We start from the raw sequence: 13840 nt of genomic DNA on the forward strand, positions 1-13840 counted from the left end.
CTCTCTAGAGGAGCAGTTCCTTTTAAGGCGGATGAATTCACCTTTTAGTATACCCATATGTGTATGTTTCGGATGCAGGCTTTTAGCGTGTAATACACTATTGCCTGATATAGGCTTACTATGCAGTTTTGTTTCCACCTTCTGTCCTTCTCCCAAAAGGATAAGGTCTAGGTATTCAATTTCAGTTTTATCCCTAACACTTGTAAAGCTTAGGCCCATTGAAAAAGCCACGTTAGTGGCGAAACATGTTAGGGAAACGATTGTTGTGAATGCCTCCTAACAACTTTTTTAACTAGCAGGACATTTGGTCCTTATTGTAAATAACAGTATCATGTTTGTGGGTTGTTAACATTTAGACTACAGCTTAGAATCTCTTAAACAAGGCTTTATCTAGTACCGTGGACTTTACACGAGTAATCGGCAGTTGCGGCAAGGCGGCAATACAAGTATATCAGTACTAAAATCGGGGATTTAGATACAATACCCCAATATTCAATAAGTTACAAATACCTAAAACGCCAAACCGCAAGCCGTGCCTGTACAAACTTAGAAATATACTCAGAGATCACCGGTAGAAAAAAAGTATATAGATATTAACAAAAACAAAATACTAGATTTACTATAAGTATCAGAACGAATCTCTCTTACCGCTGCAGCTATATTGCAGTATCTTGTAGTATTCATAGAGATTTTTACTTGTAACTTAATCAGAAGTTGTGGCACAATCAGTGATTATCGAGTAACTTTTTGAGTACACATATGTTAATATATGTAGCAATCTTTATATGGAACACTAGAAATCAATAGAATAAGTACTGAATTCAGCAGCAAAACTGAGTCTACATTATATTAACAAGACATTGAGAATATCCATCTCAGCCAACCTATTACTCATAGGACTTTATAAGCAAAGTAAATTTAAGTAGCGCTGAATGAGAAAAATGTGACTATCAGCACTGTGCTAATAATCAGGTTTAAACGAACCAGCTATAAAACATTAAAGTTCAGCACAACAGTAAAGAAATACATTGTTGTTTCAAGAAATATATTAGGCTAAATCCAGAGCATATATAGATAGCAGTCACAATAGTCCAATTTCACAGTCTGTTAATATATCCAACGACTATTTCTGTACATTCAAACAGAAATTGCTATAATAGTAGATTTAGCTCATTAACATAAGCTAAGAATAACATCTACTCTATATCTATACTAATACTGCATATATATTTCCTTTCAATCAAGCAGTAATATTAGATCTGCTAAATCCAAATCCCAATATATGCATCAAGACAGAATACAAACCAGATTTTGCTGCATATAATCTTAGAGTAGTTCCTACAAAAATTGCATAACTGTGTACTCACTCACAGAATATCCAATAAGACCACCTAATTTTTGACCTAGACCACAAGTTCAGGAACAACAGATTTATTATTCTACAAGAAAATCAGATTCTTACTGATCCCTACAGATATCTCTGACTTAAGATATATTAATAAACGTTTAATGTAAACGACAACCACTATATTCAAATAAAGAATATTGGATTACCTAAAATCCGACCAAATCCTGTGTTTTTAAACATTGTATATATGTGAATTGTGTGTAAGCTTTTTGTTTTTGTTTTAAATTAACAAATAAAGGTTATATTTTAAATATCCCCAAGCACTCTTTCTCCCAAGATATCCAGTCTCTGCCCAATTTTGCCACCCGTGAATAAGGGGAAGAGTGCTACCCAGGTGTACAAATCTTCAATCCTAGGATTGATTTTGAGTGGAACAAATAGTGCGCTACTGCATTACACAATAATTTTTTCTAGTGTGTAAAATCTTCAGAACAATCGTAAAAACAAAGACACCTTAGTTTTTAAATTACTGCAAAGCCTATATTCGTTAGAGTTATATTGAAAGTTCTTATAGCATGTATCTTGTTAACGTGATACAAAGTTACTTATTCAGAAGAGGGAGTTCATATAGTCCCGCAAATCTGGCGTGTTAAAACTGCAGCTCTTCCAAAGGAAGTCCCATCACAGACTCTTCAAAAACTTTTTCTACCAAAACAAGAGAACAGAGAAGCGCAACACGCATCTGAGTGTAGACGATAAGTACAGATTTATTAATAGCCCCTTCCCAGAGTGCTACTATGTCAAATATTAGACTGCCATATATCGATAAAAATTAGCGGTTTCTCAGCTCACCCAAATGCTCACAATATAGTGAGCCAGGTAGCCTCCCTGAAACCTGTTTAAAACAAACAAACTCAACGTACATTTCGTTTCTTACTAGAAACTTTTTCAAGAGTCTTGATATGGCAGTCTAATATTTGAATTACTATAGGTAGCATTGTATCCCTCTGGGTCTGTGTCATCCTATTAACGGTGAACTATCACATGAACTTGGTGTAAGGCACACTGACGATTGGATTTGCTTGGATAACCCAGAAGGAGGCGGACAAGTTATACGTCAGACGCTGAAGCAAGCTACATAGTTGTAAACAACTGATGTGTACTGTTTAATTGTATATTCTGTATGTAGCACTCTGGGAAGGGGCTATTAATAAATCTGTACTTATCGTCTACACTCAGATGCCTGTTGCGCTTCTCTGTTCTCTTGTTTTGGTAGAAAAACATTCTAACAAGAACAGAAATCAAGAAAATTTTACTGAGAATCCAATTTTTGTTACTAATTATAGCAACCAATTTGAAGATATCACTAGGATTGTTAAAGAATGTCTGCCAATTCTCAATGGAGACACTGATCCATTTGATGTAGTCAAAGATGGTTGCAAATGTGTGTCAAGGAAGAACAAAACGCTAGATAATATACTAGCTCCCAGTGAAATTAAAATAGAACCGAAAAGGATACATAGTTGGCTAGAATGTAAGGGACACTACAGATGTGGTGCGAATACGTGCAAGGCATGTACATATACCCTACTAGGGAAGAGTTTTAAATAGATGACAACACAAAAAGTGTTCATTAGCGATGCCTGCACCAATTGCAGAAACACATATGTAGTTTACCTAGTCACATGCTTTCAGTGTAGGAAACAACATGTTGGCCTTACTACAAGAGAGGCAAGAGAAAGAATCAAAGAGCACCTCAATGGTGTCAAATCAGACTATCCGGACTCACAAGTAGCCTGGCACTATAAGACATACCACAATGGCAACATTGATACATTGAAATGGCAAATTATAGAAATAGTCAAGGCACCTAGAAGAGGTGGGGACTGTGATAGGATATTACGTACAAGGGAGGCTTTCTGGATCTTCAAACTTAGAACCAGAGCTCCTGAGGGAATGAACATCCAAACTAATTTAATCAATTGTTGGCACTAATATAGAGACTTTTAATGAGTCTATAGGCTAGATTGAATTGACTAATGTTCACTTACAGCAAACAGTACCTAAACAGCAATATCTTTATAATATACTAATATTCTCCTTATTATTTCTCACTACATTTGGATACATGAGAGTATTCTCTTATAAGGATAACACCTTAGCATTTATTTTGTCTGACAGTTACAAGTAATAGAATATAGGATATGAATAATGTCCTTCTAACAGTATATTATATTGTTATCTTTTGACTGTACTTGGGAGAGCAGGTGTTCTAGACTTCAGATATGTTGATACATTTACATCTATGTTTTCTGGAATTTTTTTCAATTTTCTCCCTTCTATACATAAGATTAACTGTAAGTTATATTTGCTATTAAACATTGAAACAGGAGATAATTTTATAAGGAGTTTAGTTTAGCACATATATGCTGTGATTCCTTTAGGTCCCATTATTTCATTGTTAATCGCTATTGAATAATATAAAGTTAAACACTTTACCATCTATTGTTTACATTTTGGTATTCTGTTTTTTCAGACCCCCCCCCCCTTTTAATTAGTGCTACCACTGTTATTCGATAGTGATAGGAGAGATGTTTGTACTGTACCTACATATTGTATAGATATGTCCTTTTTTATTGCAAAAGTATGTAGAGCAGGGGTGTCCAAACTTTGCTCTCCAGAGGTTTTGGAACTACATTTCCCATGATGCTCAGCTAGATAAAATGCTGGCTGAGCATCATCGGAAATGTAGTTCCAAAACCTCTGGAGAGCAAAGTTTGGACACGCCTGATGTAGAGGGTTAAATTTGTATGATGCTTGTGCTATCGTCAGTACCAATTTACTAAATTTAAGAAGGCTGTGTAACTAGAGCAGCACGGTCTATGATTAAGGCAGTAGCTAACACGTGTAAGACCGCTGCTGCTCTGGCAATTTTGGATTGTACTACTGATTTTATGACGATTCCTTTTCTACTAATCAATTAAACGCTATGTTTTACTAATCTTATCTGCTGCCCTGCCACACTCTTTTTCTTTTTGGAATTTGTTCATTTTATAGCATACTGGTATATAAGATTTTTTGATTGTTTTTGATTGTTGAATTATACTTTTGTGATTGTAAACCTTGACAAAGGTCCCAGGTGGAGGACCGAAACATTGGAGTATTTATCACGGTGATGACACAATAAAGTGGTGAGATTGGATTTAACTAACCGGGTACGAGGTTATTTATTGCTGTATATGTTGGAGACTGAGCACCGGTGAACAGACTGTGAACGATGTGCAAAGGTTGTACGTTTTTATATATTTATATGTGTGTGTGTGTGTGTTTATTATTAAAATTAAAGGAACAGTTTAACCTAAATTTTCTCCCCATTCATTTGTTCCCCATAATTTATTTTTGAGTGTATTAAATTGTTTAAAAATAGTTATTTTACCTTTATTTTGGCATTTGAAATACCTGAAATGGCCTGTGGTATGCATACCTATACTGAAAGCTTCTATACTTAAGTATTGGCTATAGAAAAGCTGTGTGATCATAGCCAGCAGAATAAATACACTCCCAGTGGGGGGTTAAGAAAGATAAGTAATCAAACGTTAATTTAAAATTGTTATCTATAAGGCCCCGATATTCAAAGCATCAAAGAAAAGGGGCGTGGCCGAGCAATGTCAGCGAGCGGCGAAGTTTCTCCCATAGAAGTCAATGGGAGAGTGATGTCATCGCGGACATTACAGCTCGCCTGCATATTGCTTTGGCCGGGGGGGCCCTATTTGAAGTGGGCCTACACAGTGTAGACAGCACGCTCACTGAAACTAAAAATAGTTTCTGTGGGCACACTCCAAATATTGCGGTGGGGACCTAAGTTTAATTATACCTACACTATCTACCTCAGGTGATGTAGTCTTGACAGCTGATAGCTGGTGAGATAAATATGGCCGTTACCCTCTTCGGAACCTGCACTTTGCTGATTTGAACATATCGATCTTGTGTCAATGTGTCTGAATCAAAGTGCAGGCTACTCCCATTAGCACGCCAGCTAACTCCCCCTGAACGCCTATAACTACGACACCCCTAACCTATACTCACCCTATTTTGACATTTTTATTTTAATATACATTGCCAATATGAACGGCGATGCTGGGTGTTATATAATGTCAGCATCGCTGACCAATGGCATGTATAGTAAATGCCTTTAGAATATTTCAACAGGCTCGCTCGACTTAGCAGCGGATCCTTTGGAATATTTTGCTGTCTTGTAGCATTTTTGATTGTCGGGCCTAAGTATTCAGCTTTGGTATACAGACAGAGATAATATAACGAAGCATGCGTGTGTATAGAAAAAAAGATACAATAAGGAGATCTGATTTCCCTGCAAGCTCAACCTATTTCAATAGGTCATGGTTTTAAAGAACAAAATAGCTATTTTTTATATACGAAAATAGCATAAAGAAGCAATTTCTCATACATTTTATAATCTGCAGCTGGTGTAACAAGTCAATGGAAATTCATTAAGGGAAAATTATTTTACAGTATACTGTCCCTTTAAGCTACTATAGATCATTAGAACATGTCTTATGTGGCTATGTGTCACTAGAGAATCAATGACAAGGTTTAATCCATAACTATTATCAGGTACCACTAACCTAGATATATGGTTTTAATTATGTTTTCTACCCAAAACCCCCAAATTCTTCTAGGGATACCTATTAAAGAAAGCCAACTTACGTAGGACGTGGACAGAGCGTTGGTTTGTACTAAAGCCAAGTACTTTATGTTACTATGTAAGTGAGGAATGCAAGGAAAAGAAGGGGAGTATTACTATAGACAAAGACTGCGGGGTAGAGGTTAGTACATATTATATTATATTCTTCTTATAATACTTTTTTCTTTTAATGGTTCAAATAACTCATCATATTACTTATATTTATTTTCTATAATTATTTATATTTGTTCATACATCCCCCTTTAACTCCTTCTATTGCTCAATGTCTCTGTTCCCTATAATTGCTTATTTTGCCCCCATAATACTGCTACATAAACCACCTCTTTTGCCTAATATTATTGTTACTTATATCTCCTTCTATTAATCCATACTGCTCTTTTTAAAGGGCCAGTAACTACAGTAGATTTGCATAATCAACAAATTCATGATAACAAGACAATACAATAGCACTTACTTTGAACTTCAAATGAGTAGTAGATTTTTTTTCTGACAAATATCAAAGTTATGTCTATTTCCATTACTCCTGTATCATGTGACAGCCAATCACAAATGCATATACGTATATTCTGTGAATTGGTACACATTCTCAGTAGGTGCTGGTGACTCAAAGTGGAAATATAAAAGACTGTGCACATTTTGTTAATGGAAGTAAATTGGAAAGTTGTTTAAAAGTGCTGTTCTAATTGAATTATTAAAGTTTAATTTTGACCTGAGTGTTCCTTTAACTCTTTCCTAAACTGTTTCCAGCTCCTACATATACCTGCTCCCTATAACTTCTCCAGTTGCTTCATGGACCAACTACCTATAACTAGATGTGTTGCTCCATATAACCTATTATTGTTGGCTATACCTCCTCCCTATATTTCCTACAATTGTTACCCATAATTGTTCATTTTAAATGCTATTGCTGTATATAACTGGTAATTATAACTACACATTCTAATACTGCATATAATCTCTTAAACACAAAAACTATATCCATTTGCTTGATAGTTTATCCCCTCGTCCTCGTGGATTAAACATTGATTTAGATTTGCAAATATTTATCATGTAATTATATAAGAACATGTTAGTTTTTAGAAGATAACGATAGGGTTCACCATTACAGATTAAAGTGAAGGTAAACTTTGATGAATGAAAGCCCGTTTTTTAAAAATACTATTAAAAACAGGGGCACTTTCATTCATCAAAGTTTAGAAAGAAACCGTTTTGTTTAAAAACTTACCTTTGTTCTTTTCACAGCCAGAGCAGCTTCCCCCACCCGGAGATCCTCTCTTCACACGTCAGCAATGACTAATCCGGCTTCCTCCAATCACAGCATGGTCTCAGGCAATGACTCCCCTGAGGGGATGAGGGGAAAGCAGTGATTGGAGGAAGCCGGATTAGTCATTGATGATGTGTGAAGAGAGGATCTCTGGGTGGGGGAAGCTGCTCTGGCTGTGATTACACAATTTTATTATTTGATCACATTTTATTACTATTTTATATTTTATGATGTGTTTTAAGCATGTTTAATTTTGTGTTTTTTCATACATGTATATGCTATATTGACATATTTGTTTTTAACCATTTTGGGTTTAGTGAATATATACCTATAAGAATTGAATATGTAGATACGTTTAAGCATAAAGGGATACTAAACCCAATTTTTTTTTTCTTTAGTGAATCAGATAGAGAATGCAATTTTAAGCAACTTTCTAATTTACTCCTATTATCAATGTATCTTCATTCTCTTGCTATCTTTATTTAAAAAAAAGCAGGAATGTAAAGCATATGAGCCGGCCCATTTTTGGTTTAGCTCCTGGGTAGTGCTTGCTGATTGGTGGCTAAATGTAGCTACCAATTAACAAGCACTATCCATGGTACTGAACCTAAAATGGGCCAGTTCCTAAGATTTACATACCTGCTTTTCAAATAATGATAGCAAGAGAACAAAGAAAATGTGATAATAGGAGTAAATTAGAAAGTTGCTTAAAATTACATGATCTATCTGAACCATTAAAGAAAAAATGTGGGTTTAGTGTCCCTTTAACTAATAACCAGGTATAAATAATAATACCACATGCTAGATAACATGGAGCTCAGGCACGTTGCTATCTTGTGCCTATGCACGAGTAACGTATGTCTGGCGATGTTACTTTGTGCTACCCTTCCGGGTGTGTGGAATGTGATTATGTAATCACTAGCATGGGCAGATGCAGGTAGCAAATTTCGACAACCCCCTGATTGGCTGTAGCTGCCGGTGGGGGACTTCTTAACTCACACAATAAGACAGCCAGTATATGCGTTGTTAATCAGACACATATATACGCTATACTGAAATTCCCCCATCTCTACTATCTTTTTTGCTTCCGCCTGGGGTTTTTAAGGGGAGCAAAGCCCACTTGTAAACCTCATTCCATGAGGGGGTGGATACCCGAGGATCAGCGGGGCACCCCCCTTCGAAACCCCCAGGAGGAGGCAAAAAAGTTAGTGAAGATCAGGGAATGGCAGTGCAGCGCATGCTGGTGATTACATAATCGCATTCCACACATTCCATGCGCATGTCAAGGTAGTAAATCTCGAAAAGGTAGCTAATTTCGACAGAACACCAGCACCTGCACCTGTGAATTTTATTACATTAACACCGCCTGATTGAAACTATATCAAATGTATTATTACAATCTCTAAACCAGTAAGAATGAAAGAGGGAAGCGTCATCCCTCTCACATGGTCCTGAGACAGACCAATAATTAAAAAGGTGTCTAACTTGGTTCTGTTAGTAAAAGCCGAGATATACAAATGGTATACTTACTCTACATCTTTTGATAAAGTCTGCTAAGGTGGCATAGGAAATGTGCAGGGAGGAGTGCATGTGTCAATACCGCAGTCGCAACTCAGCAGCACAGGACGCTGGAAATACTGTTAAGGCTGTGAGAACCACACTTCCATGCTCGGTATCTGTGATTTTATACCTTCTAGTAACTGCATATTTAATGTTTGCTTGTATAATAAACCTATACGCCGCTGTGAATCAAAGCTGCGCTTGTTTTTTTTTTATCATATTTCTAACTCCATATAATCTCTGCATCATATCTTGCAGGTTCTCCCAGATAGGGATGGGCGACGCTGTATATTTTGTGTTAAAACAGCCACAAAAACTCATGAAATAAGTGCATCTGACACCAAGCACAGACAAGAGTGGGTGTCAGGTACAGTGGAGAATAATAATACTAATATGGATGTATAGTGTAGTAACTGGTAATATAGATATTCTTTGCAAAGATAGGGAAATGCTTTATTTTATTTGTCTTATTAATCACCATGTTTATTATTGTTAGATGTAATTTTATATAGCACAATAGATGTACATACATATAACTAATAAACATCATTCTGAAAACCAAGACATGCAGGCAGCTGGAAAAAAGCAGTGATGCTGTTAGTCTTAGCAGGAAAGCAAACATTATGTATAAGAAATTACTATGGTAATTACCAACACCAGTTGTCATAGCCAATGAACTCCCCACCTTATGGATTGCACTGTAAAACCTTGTTTCTCAACCTATGATACATGTGCTCCTGAGGTTACTTGGGGCATTGGTAAGGGGAACTCGTTATTTTTTGCCCTGATACAACTAAGATAAACATTCAGGTCTAGGTTACAAGTCAAGCACAAACATATTAGCTCTATTGTGCTTTAATCACACTGATTAAGCGCAATTAACATCACTTCTATTTTTGATTGTGCCACCTAAAGTCTAGGGTGTCCTAACATCTACATGATAGGTAGCGCAGGTGCCCTACATCCTTCACATAATAGACTTCTACTAGGGGGCTCAGAAAAATTCATATTGGATATTGAATGCTAAGCCAATGGTGTACTAAGTCAAGGATTCTCCAAACCAATGGAGCGCAAGTACTGGATTTCCTCATGTAGTTTCTGCGCTATACTATTAATATTAACATTATTAAACAAACTGTAAAATATATAGATATATTCTATGGATTATTTATATTTTATATGTAATATTTCAATAACACGCCTTAAAATTACAAAATTTTCATGTGCGCTAAGCCGACTGCATTAAAATCTATATCACGAAACACAATGTAGAAAACACATACTTTTTAATCCTATGTTATTCACATACGGGTAGATTACAAGTTTTATGCTAAACAGGGTGCGAAACCAACGCCAAAAAAGTTGCGTTGTTTCACTCTCCATAGAGCTGCCATTACGAGTTACTGAAAAGCCTCCTTGTGAGTGCGATATGGTGGCGTTAAGCTATTTTAAGATAGTTATATTGTAATTTAAAGTTAGGGGGTGTTAGGTTTAGTGATTAATAGTTTAATTTAGTGTTTTGTGATGTGGGGGGCAAGCTGTTTAGGGGTTAATATGTTTATTTAGCGGCGGCGATGTGGTTGCCGGAGGTTTAGGGGATAATAGTTTTTTTTAGTGGTGGCGATGTGGGAGGCCGGAGGTTTAGGGGTTAATGACTTTATTATAGTGGTAGCTATATGGGAGGCCGGAGGTTTAGGGGTTAATAACTTTATTATAGTGGCACGATGTGGGAGCGGTGGATTATGGGTTAAATAGCTTTATTATAGTGTCGCCGATGTTGGGGGAGGCAGATTAGGGGTTAAGAAATTTATTTAATAGTCGCGATGTGGGTGGCCAGCAGATTAGGGGTTAATAAGTTTTAAATAGTGTTTGCAATGAAAGAGGGCGGCAGTTTAGGGGTTAATAGGTAGTTTATGGGTGTTAGTGTACTTTGTAACAGTTTAGTTATGAGTTTTGGCGGTATGGATTGTGTCATTATAGGCTGTAATGCAAGCTTTTTAGCCGGACCGCACAACCTGTAATAAAAATCACACGCAAAAATGTAATTTTTTTGAGTGCGGAATGGATGTTGCATTACAGGCTAAAATGTTGCGGTATAGCAATACCGACATGACTTGCAATATGCTTTAATGGCTATTATGCTGGAATTGCCATTTTTTGAGCGTCAAAAGCCGTACCGCAATACTCGTAATCTACCTGAATGAAAATAATGTACTTTTTATTATTAAATATATATTTCTATATATATCTGATACTGTTCATGTAAAATGCATATCTATACCTATAATTATCTATAGGAATACATATGCAGGTATATGTATATATATATATATATATATATATATATATGAAGAAATATGTATTTACAATAAAAATAACTAAATAAAAAAATAAATTACCCTGTGATGAACATTGGAATGTTAAATATGTACAGTAAATATACAGTAAAACACATAAATACATATGTACACACATATTAAAACAGAGGTGTGTGCACTACAGCGCACAGATACACAAAATGGCAAGGTAATGAAAAATGAGACCTTACTTCAGGAGTAGGTGTATCGTCCCTCCAAGCCAAATGGTCTCCTTTAACCCACAGGTACGTACAGGCAGTGGTATGAATAAAGAAAAAAATGAACCCCAAGGAAAGGTACAGTTAGTATTTGCAAAAGAATACCATGACCAGCCTTAAAGTGAAGGTCAATTTTGACGAATTAGCGCCCGGTTTTTAATAATCCTATTAAAAACAAGGGCACTTTAATTCTTTAAAATTGACATTTCAAGCGTTTTCTTCAAAGATTTACCTTTTAATCCTGAAAGCTGCTCCATTGATTCCCCCGGCTGTCGGAAGCCTCTGCTTACATCACAAATGACGAATCCGGCTTCCTCCAATCACGGCGTTACCCCTGGAGGATCATGGCCTGAGGGAACGCCGTGATTGTATGAAGCCAGATTCATCAATTTGGACCCGTGAAGAGGGCTTGCGACGGGCGGAGGAAGCGCTGCAACGGCTCTCAGGATTAAAAGGTAAATTTTTGAAGAAAACGCTTGAAATGTCAATTTTGGATTATTAAAAACCGGGCACTAATTCGTCAAAATTGACCTTCACTTTATTGTGACAGGTAAAAGGTAAAACATTTATTGATATGCATTTAAAAGAACAAGTCACAGAGTAGTGGTAAAGCTGATGACATCATGGTCTTTTTTTTGCAAATACTGACTGTACCTTTCTTTGGAGCTCATTTATATATATATAGTATCTCACAAAAGTGAGTACACCCCTCACATTTTTGTAAATATTTTATTATATCTTTTCATGTGACAACACTAAAGAAATGAAACTTTGCTACAATGTAAAGTAGTGAGTGTACAGCCTGTATAACAGTGTAAATTTGCTGTCCCCTTAAAATAACTCAACACACAGCCAATAATATCTAAACCGCTGGCAACAAAAGTGAGTACACCCCTAAGTGGAAATGTCCAAATTGGGCCCAAAGTGTCAATATTTTGTGTGGCCACCATTATTTTCCAGCACTGCCTTAACACTCTTGGGCATGGAGTTCACCAGAGCTTCACAGGTTGCCACTGGAGTCCTCTTCCACTCGTCCATGATGACATCACGGAGCTGGTGGATGTTAGAGACCTTGCGCTCCCCCACCTTCCATTTGAGGATGCCCCACAGAAGCTCAATAGGGTTTAGGTCTGGAGACATGCTTGGCCAGTCCATCACCTTTACCCTTAGCTTCTTTAGCAAGGCAGTGGTCGTCTTGGAGGTATGTTTGGGGTCGTTATCATGCAGGAATACTGCACTGCAGCCCAGTCTCCGAAGGGAGGGGATCATGCTCTGCTTCAGTATGTCACAGTACATGTTGGCATTCATTATTCCCTCAATGAGCTGTAGCTCCCCAACAGGGCCACAACTAGAAATTTTGGGGCCCCTGACTTAACCATTAATCAGGCTCCCCCCCCTCCTTTGACATGTGACACTTATACACTGAAACACACACACACTCGCACATAAGGATTCACATATAGACACTCTAGCAGACACGCACTCAGACACAGACACTCAGCACTTGTTTACATTGACCTGACAAGTAATGAGGTAAACTACAGTTTTGTAAAAAAAGGAGATTTAGAAAACAAAATATGGAGTTCTGATTATCTTTTTGTAAAGGAAGATGCCAACTAAATGATGACAACAGCATGCAGTGGCTGAAAGGAAGGGCCCTGAACTGCCTAATAATTTAAAAGGTTAAATTGTGGATTGGTGACTTCCGGAAAGGTCTTGTTAGTCTCAATCAGTAGTAAGGTCAAAATGTCCTAAAAAGGAACAGACAATGGACACACACACAAATGCAAACTTGCACATACACCCAAGGAAGCACACAAAGACATACACACACACACAGAGACACCCACAGAAAACACACAAAGATATACACACACAGAGAGACAACCACATAAAACACAGAAAGACATACATACACACACCCTCACTGAGACATCCATAGAAAACACACAAAGACATACACACACCCTCACAGAGACATCCACAGAAAACACACATCCTCACAGAGACATCCACATAAAACACAGACATACATACACACACACACACACACCCTCACAGAGACATCCACAGAAAACACAGACATACACACCCACCCTCACAGAAGCATCCAGAGAAAATACACAAAGACAAACATACACACACCCTCACAGAGACACCCATAGAAAAAGCTCAAAGACATATGCACACACCCTCACAGACATCCACAGAAAATTCACAAAGAGATACACACCCACCCTCACAGAGAGACCCACAGAAAAAGAATACATACAAACTAATAGAGACACAAACCAAAGCACAAAGACATAAACACAGACACCCACAGAAACACTCACAGGAGGTAAAGTTTCTGCACATTGCATACACTAA

At 37.1% G+C, this 13840-nt stretch overlaps 1 protein-coding gene across 1 annotated transcript in view; it reads left to right on the forward strand.

Annotated features, from left to right (window-relative positions):
• DEF6 (DEF6 guanine nucleotide exchange factor) overlaps window positions 1-13840 on the forward strand; it is a 255433-nt gene that overhangs the window by 199187 nt on the left and 42406 nt on the right. The window contains exons 5-6 of the mRNA XM_053706790.1: window positions 6046-6192; window positions 9154-9262. Of these exons, the coding sequence (XP_053562765.1) occupies window positions 6046-6192; window positions 9154-9262 (256 nt within the window). The remainder of the gene's footprint in view (window positions 1-6045; window positions 6193-9153; window positions 9263-13840) is intronic.

Source organism: Bombina bombina, chromosome 3 (genome assembly GCF_027579735.1).
Source record: "Bombina bombina isolate aBomBom1 chromosome 3, aBomBom1.pri, whole genome shotgun sequence".
Classification (NCBI taxonomy): domain Eukaryota; kingdom Metazoa; phylum Chordata; class Amphibia; order Anura; family Bombinatoridae; genus Bombina; species Bombina bombina.